The sequence below is a fragment of the Phyllopteryx taeniolatus genome, chromosome 1, assembly GCF_024500385.1.
Source record: "Phyllopteryx taeniolatus isolate TA_2022b chromosome 1, UOR_Ptae_1.2, whole genome shotgun sequence".
NCBI classification, from domain to species: Eukaryota; Metazoa; Chordata; class Actinopteri; order Syngnathiformes; family Syngnathidae; genus Phyllopteryx; species Phyllopteryx taeniolatus.
In genome coordinates, this window is record NC_084502.1 from 2,292,004 (window position 1) to 2,309,701 (window position 17,698).

General features: G+C 42.2%; 1 protein-coding gene across 1 annotated transcript; it reads left to right on the forward strand.

Moving 5' to 3' along the window:
- Positions 1-17,002, forward strand: atp6ap1lb (ATPase H+ transporting accessory protein 1 like b). The gene is made up of 7 exons (XM_061797862.1): positions 1-274; positions 8,763-8,800; positions 9,292-9,374; positions 10,546-10,784; positions 10,984-11,034; positions 11,762-12,005; positions 12,605-17,002. Exons 1-7 carry the CDS (start codon positions 141-143, stop codon positions 12,839-12,841), a joined length of 1,026 nt encoding a protein of 341 aa, XP_061653846.1. The 5' UTR covers positions 1-140; the 3' UTR covers positions 12,842-17,002.
- The last annotated feature ends 696 nt before the right edge of the window (positions 17,003-17,698 follow it).

The window sequence follows — 17,698 nt, forward strand, 5'->3', positions numbered from 1 at the left end:
AGTGCAGCGAGGGGGACTGTGACGCACGCCGATGCTCTGTGCTTTCCGCTGATTGGCCCCGGCCAGTGCCGCTCACAAGAGCTTGCGGAGCAGATTATGAAGCGGCACTCCGGCAGCGGCAGTTTCCTCTCATTGTCTCAATGGCTGCGCACGCATTCCTCCTGTGCTCCATCGCCTTGCTGTCTGCTCTCAGCCGGCCTGCTGTGACTCTCTCCGACGAAGCGCTGCAGCCGGGACTCAGCTATGATGAAGTGCCTGAAATCTTGGACAGAAGGTAAAGCCATCCTCCTCTCCATCGCTATGAACGGAAGAGGTGTGTGTGTGTGCGTGTGTGGTGGTGATGCAAGGTGGATTCTTCCTTTTGTATTCCTTCATTTCGTCTTACCTCTCCATCTCACCTTGGCCGCTTGTCTTATAAACAGTGAAGGCGGCTTGTGCTTCCAGAGTGCTGCACTGCGAGCCTTTGTTTGCCTCAGTGTTGGGGACCGCATCAGACGCCACTCATCGATCACAGATGAGGCTGTCGTCTATGTACAATCGTGTCGGGTCCGAAAGGAGGACGCAAAATAAGGCTGGGGGGGCTGCGGGCATGCGAGAGGTTGGAGGGGGACACGGACAGAAGGTAAACAAGGATGGGACAGGGAGGAGAGGATGCATCAGGGGTGGTCTGCTGGAGTCAATTTACTGATGCAGTCATTGAGAGAGAGAAAGCGGGAGGGAGTGAGGGAGGGAGGAGGAGGGATGGCGGTGGTGGTGTGGGGGACAGAGTGAGAGACGGGGGAGATTGGGGAAGGGAATCTGTCTGCATGTTGCAGTCCTGCAGGTCAAATGTGGATCAAACATTCAGAGACTGAACATCAGTTTTGGGGCCTTGCCGGCTCACAGAGTCGTTACAGACACCAAAAGCCATGTCCGGCTCGTGAAACAATTCTTTAAATGTACCTTTGCAGGATGAACAGTTGACACGATTACGCTCACCAACAAAAGGAGCAGATACATAATAAATAAAAGGGTGCAATAGGTCAGGGCCAGCAGTAGCTGATCTGCAGGGACTTGAGCTTTGGAAACGCAGGGTCACGGGCCAAGTCCCCGTGTGTACAAAAGAAATCGCAACTACAGTAGTTGTTGGAGAGGAAGGCTTTAAGTTGCTACTGGCGGTGCATTGCTTTCCACAGCAGAGTGTCATAAAGCTAGTGTGGGACGAACTCCCACTCAATGCCTTGTTCACAAACTCCACGCAGCTTACTTGCGAACAGTCTGGGGTTAGGTCAACTGGAATAAACGCCAGATTCTGTGGCTAAGAACAAGCGGAAGACACAATGAATGGCTGGGATGGAGGGAGGGCCTTAACTTAATGTTTGGTTTTGTTGTACAACCCCAATTCATATGAAGTTGGGACGTTGTGCTAAACATAAATAAAAACATCCATCCATTTTCTGAGCCGCTTATCCTCACAAGGGTCGCGGGAGTGCCGGAGCCTATCCCAGCCGTCATCGGGCAGGAGGCGGGGTACACCCTGAAATGGTTGCCAGCCAATCGCAGTAAATAAAAACAGAATACAATGATTTGCAAATCATGTCAACCTATAACTAATTGAATATACTACAAAGACAAGATATTTAATGTTCAAACTTATAACTTGATTGTTTTTAGCAAATAATCATTAACTTAGAATTTTATGGCTGCAACACGTTCCCAAAAAGCTGGGACAGGTTCACGTTTACCACTGTGTTATATCACCTTTTCTTTTACTACGAAGCCACGCTGCAGAATGTGGTTTGGCATTGTCTTGCTCAAATAAGCAGGGGTGTCCATGAAAAAGACATCGCTTGGATGGCAGCATATGTTTCTCCAAAACCTGTATGTACCTTTCAGCATTAAAGGTGCCTTCACAGATGTGTAAGTTACCCATACCTTTGGCACTAACACAGCCCCATACCATCACAGATGCTGGCTTTTGAACTTTGCGTCCATAACAGTCCGGATGTTCTTTTCCTATTTGGTCTGGAGGACACGACGTCCACAATTTCCAAAAACAATTTTAAATGTGGACTCGTCGGACCACAGAACACTTTTCTATGTTGCATCAGTCCATCATAGATGAGATCGGGCCCAGAGAAGCCGGCGGCGTTTCTGGGTATTGTTGATGAATGGCTTTTGCTTTGGATAGTAGAGTTTCAAATTACCCTTACAGATGTTGCACCAAACTGTATTTACTGACATTGGTGTTCTGAAGTGTTCCTGAGCCCATGTGGTGAAATCCCTTACACATTGATGTCGGTTTTTGATGCAGTGCCGCCTGAGGGAACGAAGGTCACGGGCATTCAATGTTGGTTTTCGGCCTTGCTGCTTACATGTAGTGATTTCTCCAGATTCTCTGAACCTTTTGATGATCTTATGGACCGTAGTTGATGAAATCCCTAAATTCTTTGGAATTGTACGTTGAGGAACATTGTCCTTAAACTGTTGGACTATTTTCTCACCCACTTGTTCACAAAGAGGTGAACCTCGCCTCATTTTCTCTTGTGAATGACTGAGCAATTCAAGGAAGCTCCTTTTATACCCAATCATGGCACCCACCTGTTCTCAATTAGCCTGTTCACCTGTGGGATGTTCCAAACAGGTGTTTGATGAGCATTCCTCAACTTTCTCAGTCTTTTTTGCCACCTGTCCCAGCTTTTTTGGAACGTGTTGCAGCCATAAAGTTCGAAGTTAATGATTATTTGCTAAAACCAATCAAGTTGATCATTTTGAACATTAAATATCTTGTCTTTGTAGTATATTCAATTAAATATAGGTTGAACATGATTTGTAAATCATTGTATTCTGTTTTTATTTATGTTTAACACAACGTCCCAACTTCATTGGAATTGGGGTTGTATTTTACTTCTTACTAAGAATGAGATAATTCTATTTTCTTACAGTGAGGTGTAAAGCCGCCCCACTTAAATAACACATCTTGTATGCTCCCTTCCAGATTATGATGATGATGATTATTATAATTTCACAGTCCTACAAGACAAGCCCCGTCACTGAATGATTAATTTTATGGTATTGCCGTAATTACACTGAACTTGTATTTAACTTTCACACCTATCTGCTACCAGGGCTACATTGCTTTTTTTCTGAAGGGCCTGATCCCATTTTCCCAAGATCAAAGTTTGTACATGTACAAAGTTTGTCACCTTAGTAATGTGACAGCTCAGTTTCAGCTCTGACACACTCCAACATGTTGTTAAGTAATTTTCTGAAAACTTCCAAATAAAAAAAACCTGTTGGCTGAAAGTGAAGTGTGCTTCAGAATGGATTGCTGCAAACCAATTTTCAATATTTAAAAAAAATGCAGACTGTAAAATACTTCTTTTGCTCACCAACCAATATATTGACCAAAAACAGTTAATTAATGTACCAGCCAATCTTTGCATGTAAAAGGTATAACCAAACTTTGTCAATTTGGGATCTGTGTGATTGTAAAAAAATACCATTACATAAAAAGTATGCATACAAGCGGATATTGGGAGATTAAAACTGGTGCAGCATAAAAATGAGACATTTTTCTTTTTCAAATACTGTATAATTCAGTAATATTAAGATACGTTTTTTTTTTTCTTATTTCCATACAAATAGGATGCTGAACGAAAAAAAAAAAGATAAGTTTTATATCAGCATATGATATATAATAATAGTATGCTGTTCTATATAAACGAAATTATACGAATGTTGACCATTACACCCCATGTTTTTCCAAACATGCTGCTATAATTCTGAACACTACTGTAATACTAAAGTATAACATGTTACGACACAAAATAATGTAATTACTAATAATGTCGGCGACGCTACAATTCTCAGACATCTTAGAATGACCTCATTTCTTTCGAAGCACAACAGAATTCCCCTCAGGGGAAATTGAACATCCAAAGGACTTTGTGTGACATATGACCTGCAAATGCAGACTTCCTCTAGTGCGCCGCTGTTGCTAAGCAGGGCAGCAAAGGGACGCTGCATCAAGATTAAGTGTTAAGCCATATTTTGCTGTCTAGTCAGAGTTTGTGTGTGTGTGTTTATTATTATTTATTATTAAATTTCTTATTGTGTTGATCCAGAAACCAAGGAGTCTTGAGTTTAGTAGCCAAAATCCCGTTCGATCTCTGCGGCAAATCGAATTGTTCGTCAGCTTCGACGTTTGACTCGCCGTTAAATTAGAAGCCGTAATGTAAATTTCCACGAAAATGCCAACAGGGACGAGGAACACCTCATCTTTATCTGCACGAAGAACTCTCTAAATAGGCCTGCCTGCACCTGCCCACCGTGGGATTAAATCGTGTTTTCTTTCACCGAGTACTCAATCCGAATGATGTTGGTTCATGGGCTGAGAAAGAACTCTTTCAATTTTGGTGTACATCCGGATAAAGGTGTGGCTCAATGAACTATTTTTCCTTATTCTGAATATTGCATATATATTATTATGAAAATAAAAAAAACAGGCAGTTCATATAAAAGCTCATATAATTTAGTGCTGACCCAAAGTAGGATTGTTTGACCTTGGCAGAGGTCGTGATGTTTATTAAATCTGCTGTGTTTTGAGCGATCTATACCTGAGCCACATGAAGCAAACATTGTTTGTCATTATAAAGAATTACAGCAATGCCAGGGAAAGACACAAAGACGTTTGTTTTTCAGGTCTTGATTTCTGTGTTTAAGCGGCCGAAAAAATTGTGACATCATAGATAGTCACTGCCCAAAATAGAACATCCCATAATGTAGTTTTGGACCTTAGCGATCCATCATTGCTCCATTATGAGGAATATTGCACCTCTACCTACAAGATTACATTTGATTTCTATTGCATATGGTCGTTATTTTATCATCATAATAAGCGATTATTGTAAAAGAGTAGAAAAGAGTGAGCTGGAGAGGCCGGATGCACGCTGGACCGACTAGACGAAGAACCATGCCCAATTTAGTCTTGACTTTATCGCAAATTCATGTCTTTAGAATGTGGGAAGAAGCCATAGATCCCGGACAAAAGCCACGTTAGCACGGGGGGAGATATGTAGTCCACATGAGTCCTTTGTGGTCACATCACAACAATCCCACGACGTCAGGTGGCACACTGGCGGGCGTGTACGCGTTTCCGGGATATATCAAAAGGGAGTGAGGTGAGCCAAAGGGGTGGCGTCGATTACGTAAAAGGGCATGTTCGGCACTCGGGCACCGTGTGACCGGCTCAGCCAATGACGCGGCCGCAGCGGTCCCAGGTTGCTGACCTCGCCAAACTGGCATAAGAACAAATACGAGGGCTTTAGCTAAAGCACTTGTGCACTCCTCTGGTCCCCTTCGGCCAGCTGAGGCCTTAGTGGGCGTGAGGGACGGAACCCTAGTAGTAGTTTTGCATGCGCAACTCTGATCATTTTTGTCTTTTTTTTTCTTCCCTCTGTCCAGTTATTATTTCACAGAGACATGAGCCATTAAGCGATTATCATACCCTTGGCTGGGCATGTTTCAGGCTGATTTCCTTGATAGAGGGACCCTACCAAAAACAAAACAAACAAACAAACCAATTCAGTTCAACAATCCCACATTCTGTAATATTTGACTCCATTTTTTACATCAGTTCTAGCGAGGAGCTGATCAGGTCACAAGTCATTGTCACCTTTCCCAGTCAAAATATGTCGACTAAGGTTTGGTGGTGAGTTCTCGTTTTGAATCAGATCAGCGACAGAAATGCAAGTCAGCCAGCATTAAGTTTGTTTTGTTTACTTGAACCGTTTGGTGTGGAAACAGATGCGATGCCTGACATTTCCAGACGGGTAGCACATAGAGGCTGTGCGTGGAATACTTCAAAACAACATTAAAAGGACTGTAATATTTATGTAAACTTAAGTTATTATTCGTCTTTGTATGGTATGATTATTGTTGGTTGGGGGCACGTCATGGAGAGAAGGAACATGGCCTTACTGGGATATGGATCAGCCTCATTTTGTTTGTTTTTCACGTTGAATTGTTATTGTCTCACAGATTGCTCAAAATGCTCAGTCAGCACTTGTACTGTCCAGGATACTGCCGACTCTGACTCGATTAATCTCTAACTTTGTTAATCTCCTCAAATTGCTGGTGGCCTTCGTCTCTCGGCGGCCGCGCTCTAGTCGACCTGGGCTGTGTTCACCGCTAATCCTAATCCACCTGGCACCCGACTTTACAATATTGTCCAGGTGGAAATTGCACCAGATGGGTGGATACCTGCTGCAGACCGCTGGGACTTTTATATAAATACATTTGGCAACCTGCAGCACTGTTTGCAATCACTTCAGAAGGGCAGATTTGACCCAACCTTGCTTTCAAAATGTTGTTCTTGAAATCTCTGAATCTGAAAATGTGTTATGCTCAGATAAAAACAAGATTAACTATTTTGGTCATATTTCCAAATGATATGTTAGGCGCAAGCACAACACTGCTCATTAATGGCAATTATGAAGAGTTTGAAATAGCAGTCAGTGTGTTAGCACAAAACTCAGAAAAAACCTAATATATCAGCTGAACTTTATTTTGGGTTAAGAAGAGGCACTTTAAAAGGTGACAGGTGTTTGCTGACTCCCATTTAACAAACTTGGGAATGTGACTAGTTATTTCTAGCGACACACAGCCACATCCCCAGTTGGAAGAGGGTGTGCACACTTGTGCAACCACATTATCTCAGTTGTTTATTTTACTTCCAGTCTCAAGAAGATGACAGCGTAGCCACCACAGGTCACTTGAATGACGTTTGAAATGATCTTGGTCTCCTTTTTTTAATGTCACAAAACCTGGCAACCTGTGTACTTTTCATATGCACTGTACTTTTTGAATGAAATCACATGCAATGGAGAAAATATAATCATAAAGCCCAGTCTACTTTAACCTTGCAGAGATTTTATAGGTGGACTATAACTCTCCCTGTAGCACGACACTGAATGGTTAATGTCTGAATGGAATACTGAGATTTATTTTGTGTGTGTGTGGGGTGGAAATCACGTCAACTGTGTCTGAGCCATTCTGCACATCACTTGGATGCAGGAGCCAGGAAAAAAAAATAAATTAAAAAACCCTTTGGGCAACAACAAGCACGTAGAAAATAGGCTGAACATCTCAGTGACGTCAAAAGATTTTGTTCTCCATGAAAGAAGCCAAAACCCAGCGCAACTGCTTCAAATTCACAACTTGACTGTCTCACAGCAATGCATGAATGGAGAAAGTATCTTTGCATCCAGATATTGATTATTTTGAAGGAATTACAAAAAAAAAAAAAAAAAAAAAAGTTGGATGTAGCCACCCCATTACCCAATAAATGACTTTTAAGTGTTTGAACTTGACATAAATATTGATTCCATCATGTTTTGATTCCAGCAAGGTCTAACGGCATTCATGCACAGCTAAAGTGTCTCATTGGCTGTCATTAGGTGATAAATAAACATTTAAACCGGAAAAGAAATGTGACACAGAAGGCAGAGTGTAGCTGTCATGCTACCTGCAAAAGGTCTTAGGCTTACCTTTAACAGGTCAATTATAAAAAGCTATTGTGTGACGAGTAGCGAGCGTCCTAGATGATCGCAGATAGGTCGGCGCAGACCACAGAGTTAGAGCAAAGCATAGCGACAAGTAGAACGGGACCACCCGGTGCCGCCCAGTAAGCCAATTTCCACTGTATGAAGTCTTTGATTGGACGGTTAAAAGGAAAAAGGATTAGCTTCACTTGAGCAGTCGCACACGTGAGGCAAATGCATGTCCAATATGCCCCTGAAGCGATATGCGTGTCAGTACCACATCAGTGATTAGCAGTCCACCACAGACTGGAATGGTGGCAGTGAACTCAACACAATTGAGGGAAAACAAAAAAAGCATCTGTTTGGCAAAAAAGTGAACAATTCATCCCAAAAGAGGCTGCAAGCTGTTTAATGCCACTCCCAGTTCAAGCTGAATGTCAAACTTAGCCTTTCAGTCTGCTAGCGTAGTGCAAATGCTAATTAGCGCCAATGTTGTTAACCGAAAACAAACGGTGCAGCAACAACATGTACATTGACAACATAACAGCACTCACTTTCATATATGTTGTATCGTCTGCGTATAACAACTAATAATAGGGCCGTACTGTGAGCCGAGAGAGGAGTTAGGTGTTATTATGAATCCCGCCTCTGCTGTATCCAGGCGGGACTGAATGCAACAGCCAATCATAATGCAGCTGAGTGTGTCCTGCCCATAGATATGAAGACGTGATACGCCAGAGCGTTCTAGAAGCCCGGCTAACCAACGAGCGTACGTGGCGGCCATGTTTGGCAGGTTGACGTTTCCATCATAGGCAACAAATGGACACTGAAATTAAGTTGGAACTTATTTTTTCATTACTGTACGCTTTTATAAAGTACAACATTACAGTATGAAGGGCTATTTTTCCAATTTAATATACACATTACAATATGTTTTATTTGTGTAAGGCAGGAACAGGTTAATGTCATTTCCATTCATTTCAATGGGAAAGGAAAATTTGAGATACAAATATTTTGAGTTCCAAGCGTGGTCACGGAGCGAATTAAACTCGTTTCTCAAGGCACCAGTTTTTGACATTTCTGCTCTAGCCTATGTCTTCTGAACTTCCTGCAGGAAAAAAAAAAAAAAAAAAAGATAAAATGTGTAAACATTACGGAACATTATTTGCAATAAATCTTCAATGTGTCACTTCCTGCCGTGTTCTCCAAATCTGATGTTGTCTTTTCTTTCCCCCACAGCAGAGAGAACCCCAAACAAGCCACAAGAGTCACATCAAGTAAGTGACAAACGTGGCGTGATGGAAAGGCCTGATTCAATCAAGCCGGCCATGCTGACAAATGCATTTTGTTCCTGACACACGTTTGCTTCACTGTAATGCAAACAGAAGTGGGATGTCTTGTGTTATCTATGCACCCCAAATCCGGCAGATTACCTTTCGGCGGTCTGACAGAAAGACCGATAAACACTGCTCCAATTGACATCATCTCGTGATGCGACCAAATGAGGATATTTGTAAATACTGAATAATGGTGTTGCTGCAAAAATAAAAAAAATAAAAATAAACAATGATGCGTCACAGTGATGACGCAAAACAACTGGCAATAGAGAGGAGCCTCGGCACGGAGGTGTAGGGGATCTATTTGTGCCTCTGTCTCAGTAGCATGCGTGTGTGTTTGTGTGAAAGGGGCTGAACTTTTTTTGATTACGTTGAATCATCTGAATGTGCATGCTGATATAACCTCGCCCTGTGAAAATATGTGTTTTCAGGTCAGGACGGCGAGTATGGCTTAGAAAACGAAGAGGTCATTTTAACGCCCCAAGATGAAAACCCACTCAGGAGAATCCTGCAGGTACGCACGCACCCCACTTCTGCCTCTGCGCCATTGTCTCGTCTTGATCTGCACGTCACACTTGTGCATCCACTTCTTGTACCCGCGTGACAGCCAAACAGAGCACTCGGCCACTGTGCGTGACCTCGGATGTGAGAATATTCCTAGGTGTCACGTTCAGCAGAGGAACCTCTTTGCCTGCACGCACAAACACACGCATGCACAAACACACACACAGCAGCATTCTCCAAATGACACATCTGTGTGGCCATATGTCAGACATGCTTACATCTGACTTCTATAGATGAAAGCATCCTAAAAGTTTCCGGTTCTTTGAAAATTTTCTTTTCTTTTAAAATACACTGCATTCACAAAGGTGGCTATTCCAGGCATGAAATACAATATGTACCATATGCAACAACCCTTAGCCAGTTAGTTATTCATAAATGATGAGAGAAAAGGCACTCACAGTAAAACAGTTGTGGATTAGCACAAAGCGATTCAAAAGATGGATTTATATGACAGAAAAGCTGGGAAAACCCAACATTGCGCCTGTGTCGGGTGTCAGGAATGTTGCTTAATTTGTCAGAGGAACAAAACGACTTTCCGTTCATTTGCTGGATCCTCTGATCATCTGCAATTATGGTTTTAGTTCAACACTACAACATTTGTATCGATTAGGGTTCAATCAACTAGCCAATGCACAGTTGAACCAGTTTTCACCAAATTGGTAAACGTGGGATCAACATTGCTTGTGCGGTACAATAAGGATTCAGTTACTGTCTCCCTCTAGTGGACAAAATGTAGTAGGGCCGCGTATCTGCTTTTGTGTTCTATTATCTGTCAAGAGGGCCGTGTAGTTTGCAAGGCAACGTATTACAAGCCATAATGTGTTGTATTTTGAAGCTTTTAGACAGTCCCATAGCTAATTGAGTTGAAGTTACTTCAGCCAGCACTACTGATTCTGAAGGCCCAGGGCAGATTAGCTTGACACGGTAACACATAGAGGCTGAAATCTGATTTGGGGAGAAAAACCAAAAAAATAAGTAACATACTCTTACTGGAAGCAGTGCAGGCAAGAGAACACTACAACATGAAGAGAACATACTGTTGGTAACAAATCAAAACGACGTGAAGTTAATACTAAAAGTTCAACTCAATAAAGTGCCTACGTCGTTCTTTGTGCTCTCAGCCTTTCAAGTGGAACCATGCAGCGATGTCTCACAGCAAGAGGAAGCTGCTCCAGTCGCTGATGGGCCCGTACGGCCCCTTGAGCGTGTCCTACAATGGGAAGACCTGCATTCTGTTCAAGGCCAAGCGCCTGGCCATCCGCTACCGGAATCACACCTTCATCGATCTGACTGAGAGCGTGTTCAATCCCAACTCACCCGTGGACACCAAAGGCTCCGTCTGCACCAAGGAGAAGGCCACGTAAGGAAGATTAAGAACCCACGTCACATGCTTCTCCTTGCGGTCGATTTCTTGCTTTCCTCCTCTGCAACTAAACTGGCAAACATCAGGCACTTGTCTGAAAAAAAAACAACAAACTCTAAAGCAACACATAGTAATCAAAATGTTTCAAGGTTATTTTTGACTGAATTAACACATTTTTAATGTTGTTCTTGTACAGGCTTTCATTAAAGTTTGGTGATGTGGAAGACTTGCGAGGTCTCGTAATCAGGTACCTTTTGTCTTCTTGCTTGAAATGTTTTCAACAATCAGCAACCTTTTATGGACATTTATTTTATTTTTTTAACTGAATTCATCATCCTGCAGTTAAGGAAGACTGCTCACAAAATTGAATGCATGCATCATAAATAAATACAGCAATAGAACAATAAATAGTCCATCTAGTGCTTCTAGTGCTTTCTGTTCAGGGTCACGGGTGAGTTGGAGTATAATCGGGATTCACCCGGGTTACCAGTCAATCGCTGGGCACATTTAGACCAACATGCATTCAAACTCAAATGCACGCTGGCTGTGGATGATTTCAGAGTCTCGAGGAATTTGCAAAACAATAAAGGAAAGGAAAAAAGAACGGCTCAAGCCCAAATTCTAACCCGAATCCTTTTTCCTTGTGAGGCAGATGCGCAAACCAAATACATCATCAATCAATCAATCAATCAAACTTTATTGATGAAGCATGTTTCATACTAAAATATTGTAAGTGTCACAGTTCATATGTTATATATTCCTGCTATTACGTTTTGTTGCTGCAGCAGTTAAATGCCCAAAACAGCACACGATTACTTGTAATATCCATTATATTACTAAATAGCAGTATCCAGAAAGAGATGTTGTATTCCTTTCCCTGAGGTTAATTTCTGAAATATGAGGTTGTTTTTTTTTTTTTTTTTGTTGTTTAAAAAAAAACCAATTTATTTATTGATGTACGCCATCTGCTCCAGGCTTCAGATGTCAAACACCTTTTACGAGGCAGCAGGTCAAAACTGGTTCACCCTGGACAGCGTGCACATCCACTACAACTGGACGCAAGAGGCCACGTTCAACGCCAGCGAAGTTTACGCGCCCGCCACCTCGTCCTACCACTGCCAGCACGTCAGCAGTCTGCACAAATATGACACCCTACTGGTGCCCAGCTCCCACACGGACACGTCCGCCAACTGGCACATCACTTTCACCGATTTCCAAGTACGATTTTAGAAAGGCGGTGCGGGCGTTGTTCCCTCAGGCTCCCACCAGTGTCTGCCAGTGATAATAATGATTTTCCCACCTACTGTTTAATTTAGTAAAACCGAGGCTGGTTTTGCTGACCCTGATATGGATACGCGTGTTGAGAAAAATCTAATAATAGAGCAGCTATTAGTCATAATTTTCTATGCCTGCCTGTTCAGATGTATGTCATGACTCACTTTGTATATTTGTGCAACTATTTCAAATGGATCTGTTTTAATCAACTAGCATTGTTGATTTTTTATTTTTATTTTTTAAACGTACGCTGGCATGATATTTCAGGATGATGGTAGCGTTCACTCTCGCTGCTACTTTAATTCCCCCCCCCCCCCCCCCCCATCCCATTTTCTACTTGTGTACATGTGTATGTTTGCCAGCCGCGTTTCTTAGTGTGCCATCAGTCTGTCACACCGTATGTTTGGCAGTCTGTTGGTCTGTCTGTACTCAGCGTGCTGGGCCATCTGCTAGGCTGTCTCAACCTGCGTCCGCTAAGTCCAGTAAGAGCCACTCGTCCTCTTTAATTCGGCCTAATCTCAGCTCTCTGCCTTCTCTTTCAGATTCAAGCCTTCAATGTGCAGTCGGACAAGTTCGCGTCGGCCAGTGACTGCGCCACTTTCCTGACGCCGGCCATCCTAATGGGCTTGGTGACGTCTCTGATCCTGCTCCTGGTCTTGGCCTACGCCCTTCACATGGTGGTCCACCTCAAGCACATCGACCGCTATGAGGAGCACAAGGCCACCGTCTACTTCCCCCGCAGTCCAGAGGCCGAGTTGCCGGACAAGAACAGTCTGTGAGGAAAGCGGACAGGGGCGGAGAGAGGAAAAGCGAGGCTGAGGCGGAGAGCAAGTCATGGAAAAAGTATCCTCCACAGAGTATTTCTTGAACAAAATGCCTGTCCACGTGAAAACCTTGTAAATCGCTCGGAAGTAAATGCAGGATACTCTTTCCTCATTGACTTGTATCTTGGCATCCATTGTCTGGATGCTCAAGCCTCTCCTGGGCCTTCAGTCCGTGATCCAAATGTCAAAGGTCAAGGACAGTCCCGGTGCCCTGAGGGGCAACAAGCGGCCTTTACCCCAGCCAGCCATGCGACCCGTACTTGGCTATCTGTCGCTATCACAGCTAACATCTGATGCTCTCGATTAAATGTCTCACAAGTGTCATATTACAAGCTTCCGTCGCTCGTCGTCTTTCCAGCTTTCTCTAAAGTATCCTTTGTCTTACTGCTGCAACAACTATATTCTTCAAAGGGCCAGTTTTAGTCCTGCTAGCTGCATGCCATAAAAAGCTGCTCAATCTGAGCTAGTGCAGTGTTTCCAGATAATCGGAAAGTGTTGCATGAAGCGCAGTTTAAAATAAGCCAACGGGGCACAACGCAGAGTCCGCCAGAATGAAAAAACAAGGAAACTCTGGTCTGGCGTCTGGCTGGAGTGAGCGGCCCTTCAGAGCTTTCGATGTCTCCCGCCCCGTCCCTAAACGAGACTGCTGCTTGGGATTTAACTGTGAAATGGCCTTGTACCGGACCGGACTGGACCGGACGGGCGATGAGGGCGGAGGGGGTCCTACAAACTCAAACTAGCACAACGTCGGTTAGTAGTAAAAGCACTAACGATCGAGAAGACTTTAAAGACTACACGGGGAACAATGCTGCAAAAGAGGAGCGCATCCCTCCGGTGAAACGGCTCACCCGAGGGTCACGTTTTTGGACAAGCGAGGCCATGGCTCCTCCATCCGAGACACTGAAAAGTGAAGCTTCAAAGGTCTTGCCACAAAATATGGTGAGTGGGATATTGTGGGAAAAGAGCTAACCGTTCCAGCTATGTGCAAAAAAAAACAAAAACAAAAAAAACATACAGTAAATGTACAGAAGTGTCACTCTGCGGAGGTCATTTTTTTCTCCTTTTTCTTTTTGTCTTTTTTATATACGACGTAACCATGACAAATTGTTACTGGTGCAGGACAACGACGCTCATATACAAGTTGTAGATGCATCTGGATCTCTTTGTAACTACAGCTGTTTACTTCAAATACAGCACAACTAAGAAACGTAATGACAAGACATTGTGCAATGGGATGAGGATTAGTGATATGATTTCCCCCCCTCCCCTTAAAATGTTTGTTTGTTTTAAAATGGGGTCTGATGAAGTCAAGTCCAGTCTGATCGAACTGTAAATCCAAATTGCTGCCATAGAGGGACAATGCGATGAAATGCCGTACAGCAAGTGGGACTTACAGATGCCATTATTATGCCAGACGCCACACTAGCATCAGGAACAGCATCAGTAAGTCATTAACACTGGTTTAAAAAAAAAAAAAAAAAAAAAAAAAAACACAAATAAAAAAAGTCAGCATGACAGTAAGTAGATATCTTAACATTCGATATGGCAGTTCTGTTAATCTGTAGCAGTGTCAAACGTGTTCTTTGGTCATAAGTGTATCCTACCAAGTATGAAGTGAGTGCGGGTAGTTTGTCCAAGGACCAAGTGATTGAACAATAAATGATATTTAGAGGATATGGCGTGCTTTGTTGTGTTGTGGACGAACACGGCTAATATTCCCATTCACGGTTTTACATGCGTTGTATTGCATGTTTATAGCCTGAATTCCACCAATATGAAACTGAGAATACCGCCCAACGAAATTGCCGGATTAATATTTTCATTCAATGGTTACATGCGATCGATTAAAAGAAAAAATAATAGTAAAATAAATTAAAAAAAAAAAAATAAATAAATATATATATATATATATACATATATATATATATATATGTTTATATGTGGCTTGTGATTGGCTGGCGACCAGTTCAGGGTGTACCCCGCCTCTCGCCTGAAGATAGCTGGGATAGGCTCCAGCCCGCCCGTGACCCGTGTGAGGATAAGCAGCACAGAAAATGGAGGGATATATGTATATATATATATATATATATATATATATATATATATATATATAAAATCACCCCCCCCCCCCCTTTGGATTTTGAAACACATTCTGGGAAAGTGACGTGAGGTGTCGCATAGATACAGAAACAAAAACAGAACTGTACTTTCCTAGGCGAACCAGTAGAGGTCAGAAAAAAGAATGTCCAGCGAGAAAAGCTTCTTTAATTAGTGATTGTGTGGTGACAACGTTGTGAAAAAGAAGAAGACAAAAATAAAAAAATGAAAAAAAAAATCAGAACTGCACGTTTAGATACTTAATTCTCGGTGGTTTTTATAGTTGAATGATTCGGTGTGACATTCCTTTACATCCTCTAGATGTCACTGTTTGATTGCCTAGTAATCATCTGCCCTTGCTTATGGTAAGCCAATACAGGACTCAAGTGTCTCCAACTTAATGTTTGCTTGACGCGTAACAAGATTGACAAAAAAGATTCGGTTGAAAATGCAAGCTAAGAAAAATATACCAGGAAGGAGAAAAAGGATTCCTCAGCATCTTTCAACGGATTTCTTTATAATGGCCTGAAAACATCAATAATCGCTAATCATTTGTTGGCTTCAACCTCTGAAAGAATCTCCTCATCACACTTTTTTTTTAACATTTCAGCATTAAAAAAAATATATAGCTAGCTCACATTAACAAAATTTGCAGTCAAGACAATCACAGACTCAAAATTCCCCCCCGTCCCCTATCAGCACAACTGGCACGGTGGGGCCTAATTTTAGCCCCCCTAGGCATGTTATTATTGCAAATGAGGCGCTAATCAACAAGGCAGCGCAGCCCGTGGGCCAGCAGCGAATATTAATTCCGGGGGTGGGGGGGATCGCGCTGTTCCACATATGCTGCTGCACAACCAGGAATATAAATATTCTTGTAGGCTTTGTAGCAGGAAGTTTCACATCTGAAATAACAAGATTCAAGTGGAAAGCAAGCGAAGCAAAAATAATGAGGGGAAAGGGGACGTTTATTACGGGAAGGTGTTGTATATAAAACAGAAGCAGGTGCAAATCATTCGTCCAGAATGAGGAGCGCTTGCGAACACAAAAATAATACAAGAGTACCGACATTGTTCGCTTGTTATCGCTCCAAATAATGACAACACACCTCTCCCGTTTCTTTGAACCAGTTTGACTTCCTGTTAGAGGATCATTTCATACAATTTGTTTGGTTTTACGCAGGCACGGGGAGAACATGCGAACTCCTCTAATTAACCCCAAATGAATTAAAGTGGAAGCATATGTAAAATTCTCCCAAGGACTCAAATAAATGCCCCTAAAATATCATAACACTTTGGTTGCAATTGATGACAGAGGGGATAACTTTTATTGTTTTAAATGCATGAATGAAGAAAAAAAAGGTCTGCTGCGAAAAGGGCACTTTTTTTTCCAACTGTGGCGAAAGGGCAGGTGCTTGAGCACTACTTGGGGCCTATGTGTGCACGTGCCTGAAAAATCATTCATGTGCTCTTTGAAAGCAGTTTGTACTCTTTCCTATTTTGAAAACTTCTCACGGAGGCTGTCTTCATAAGTTTTTTCTTTTTTTTTTAAATGTACTGTATATATTCCAGTAATGCAGTGGGTTGTTGGTAGCCTTGCTTATATTGCGTTTTAAAATGGATTCCATCTGTTCTTTTCAAGGTTTAGGTTTTGTCCTGAGATAGTTTGCCTCACCCTAATTTGTCCACTGTGCGCATAATGTATACATGCACATAGTCAGAGCTGGATCAAGGCATAAGGGAACCAAGCGGCACAAAAGGTGTTTGTTTGTGTGTGTGTGTGTGTGTGTATGTGTGTGCTTTAAATTTTTTAATATTTTTTAAACACATTAAACATGGTGGGAGGAATCAAATTCTGCTGCTTTGGGTCCCATTAAGGTTTGGGCCAGCACTGTACGTATAGTCATGTACTGTATGTAAAACAGCGACATCTGGTGGATACTGCAATCATGGCATCTGTTCTGGCGCAATGCCCCGCTCTGTGGAAATCCTAATGTCTGCAATAAAAGTGTTCATTTTAGTACTCTTTTGTTCATTATAATACCGAATGTATGATTAATACTTTTTTTTGCATGATAATAAACTACAGTTTATAAAAAAAAAATATTTGTTGACAATACTGCTTAGCTGTAAAGCTTGAAGTCCCCTGTAGTTGTATATTTGTGTGTGTGTGTCATTGTTAAAGCTGGGGAAAGCTTTAACAATGTTTCCCCACTGCAGACAAAAACTGAAAATGGCAACTAGTTGTCGGATAGATGTTTGCTTCTTAACGCAGGTTGTGGTGCCCTTGAGCAAGGCCCTGCTCAAAAGGTGTGGCGTTGTTTGCGCGCCTCTTTCACTTTGACATCTCTCCTCGCATGCCTCCGTGTCTGCGATCTGATTGTCTGTGTTGTGTACAGCAAAAACACTGTTTATTGTTATACTGTTTTCTTTGCTCACAAAGCCTTTTTATTTCACAAATGATAGTACAATCTCTCAAGCTGTCAAGTACTTGACTGAGCAGGTCTCCCTGCATTCATTCATTCATTAGTTGTCAGGGGGATTATCTAAATAAATTATATTTTAATGTATATTTATATAGCATAAGGTTGATACAAAATTAGCACACCAAATATTGCACATTTCTAAATCTGTTGTATATCAAATGGGCCATGTAATGCAGTAAATGTAGCTCTACAAAATAATTTTCACGGCTAATAAACATATTCCTGCTGTT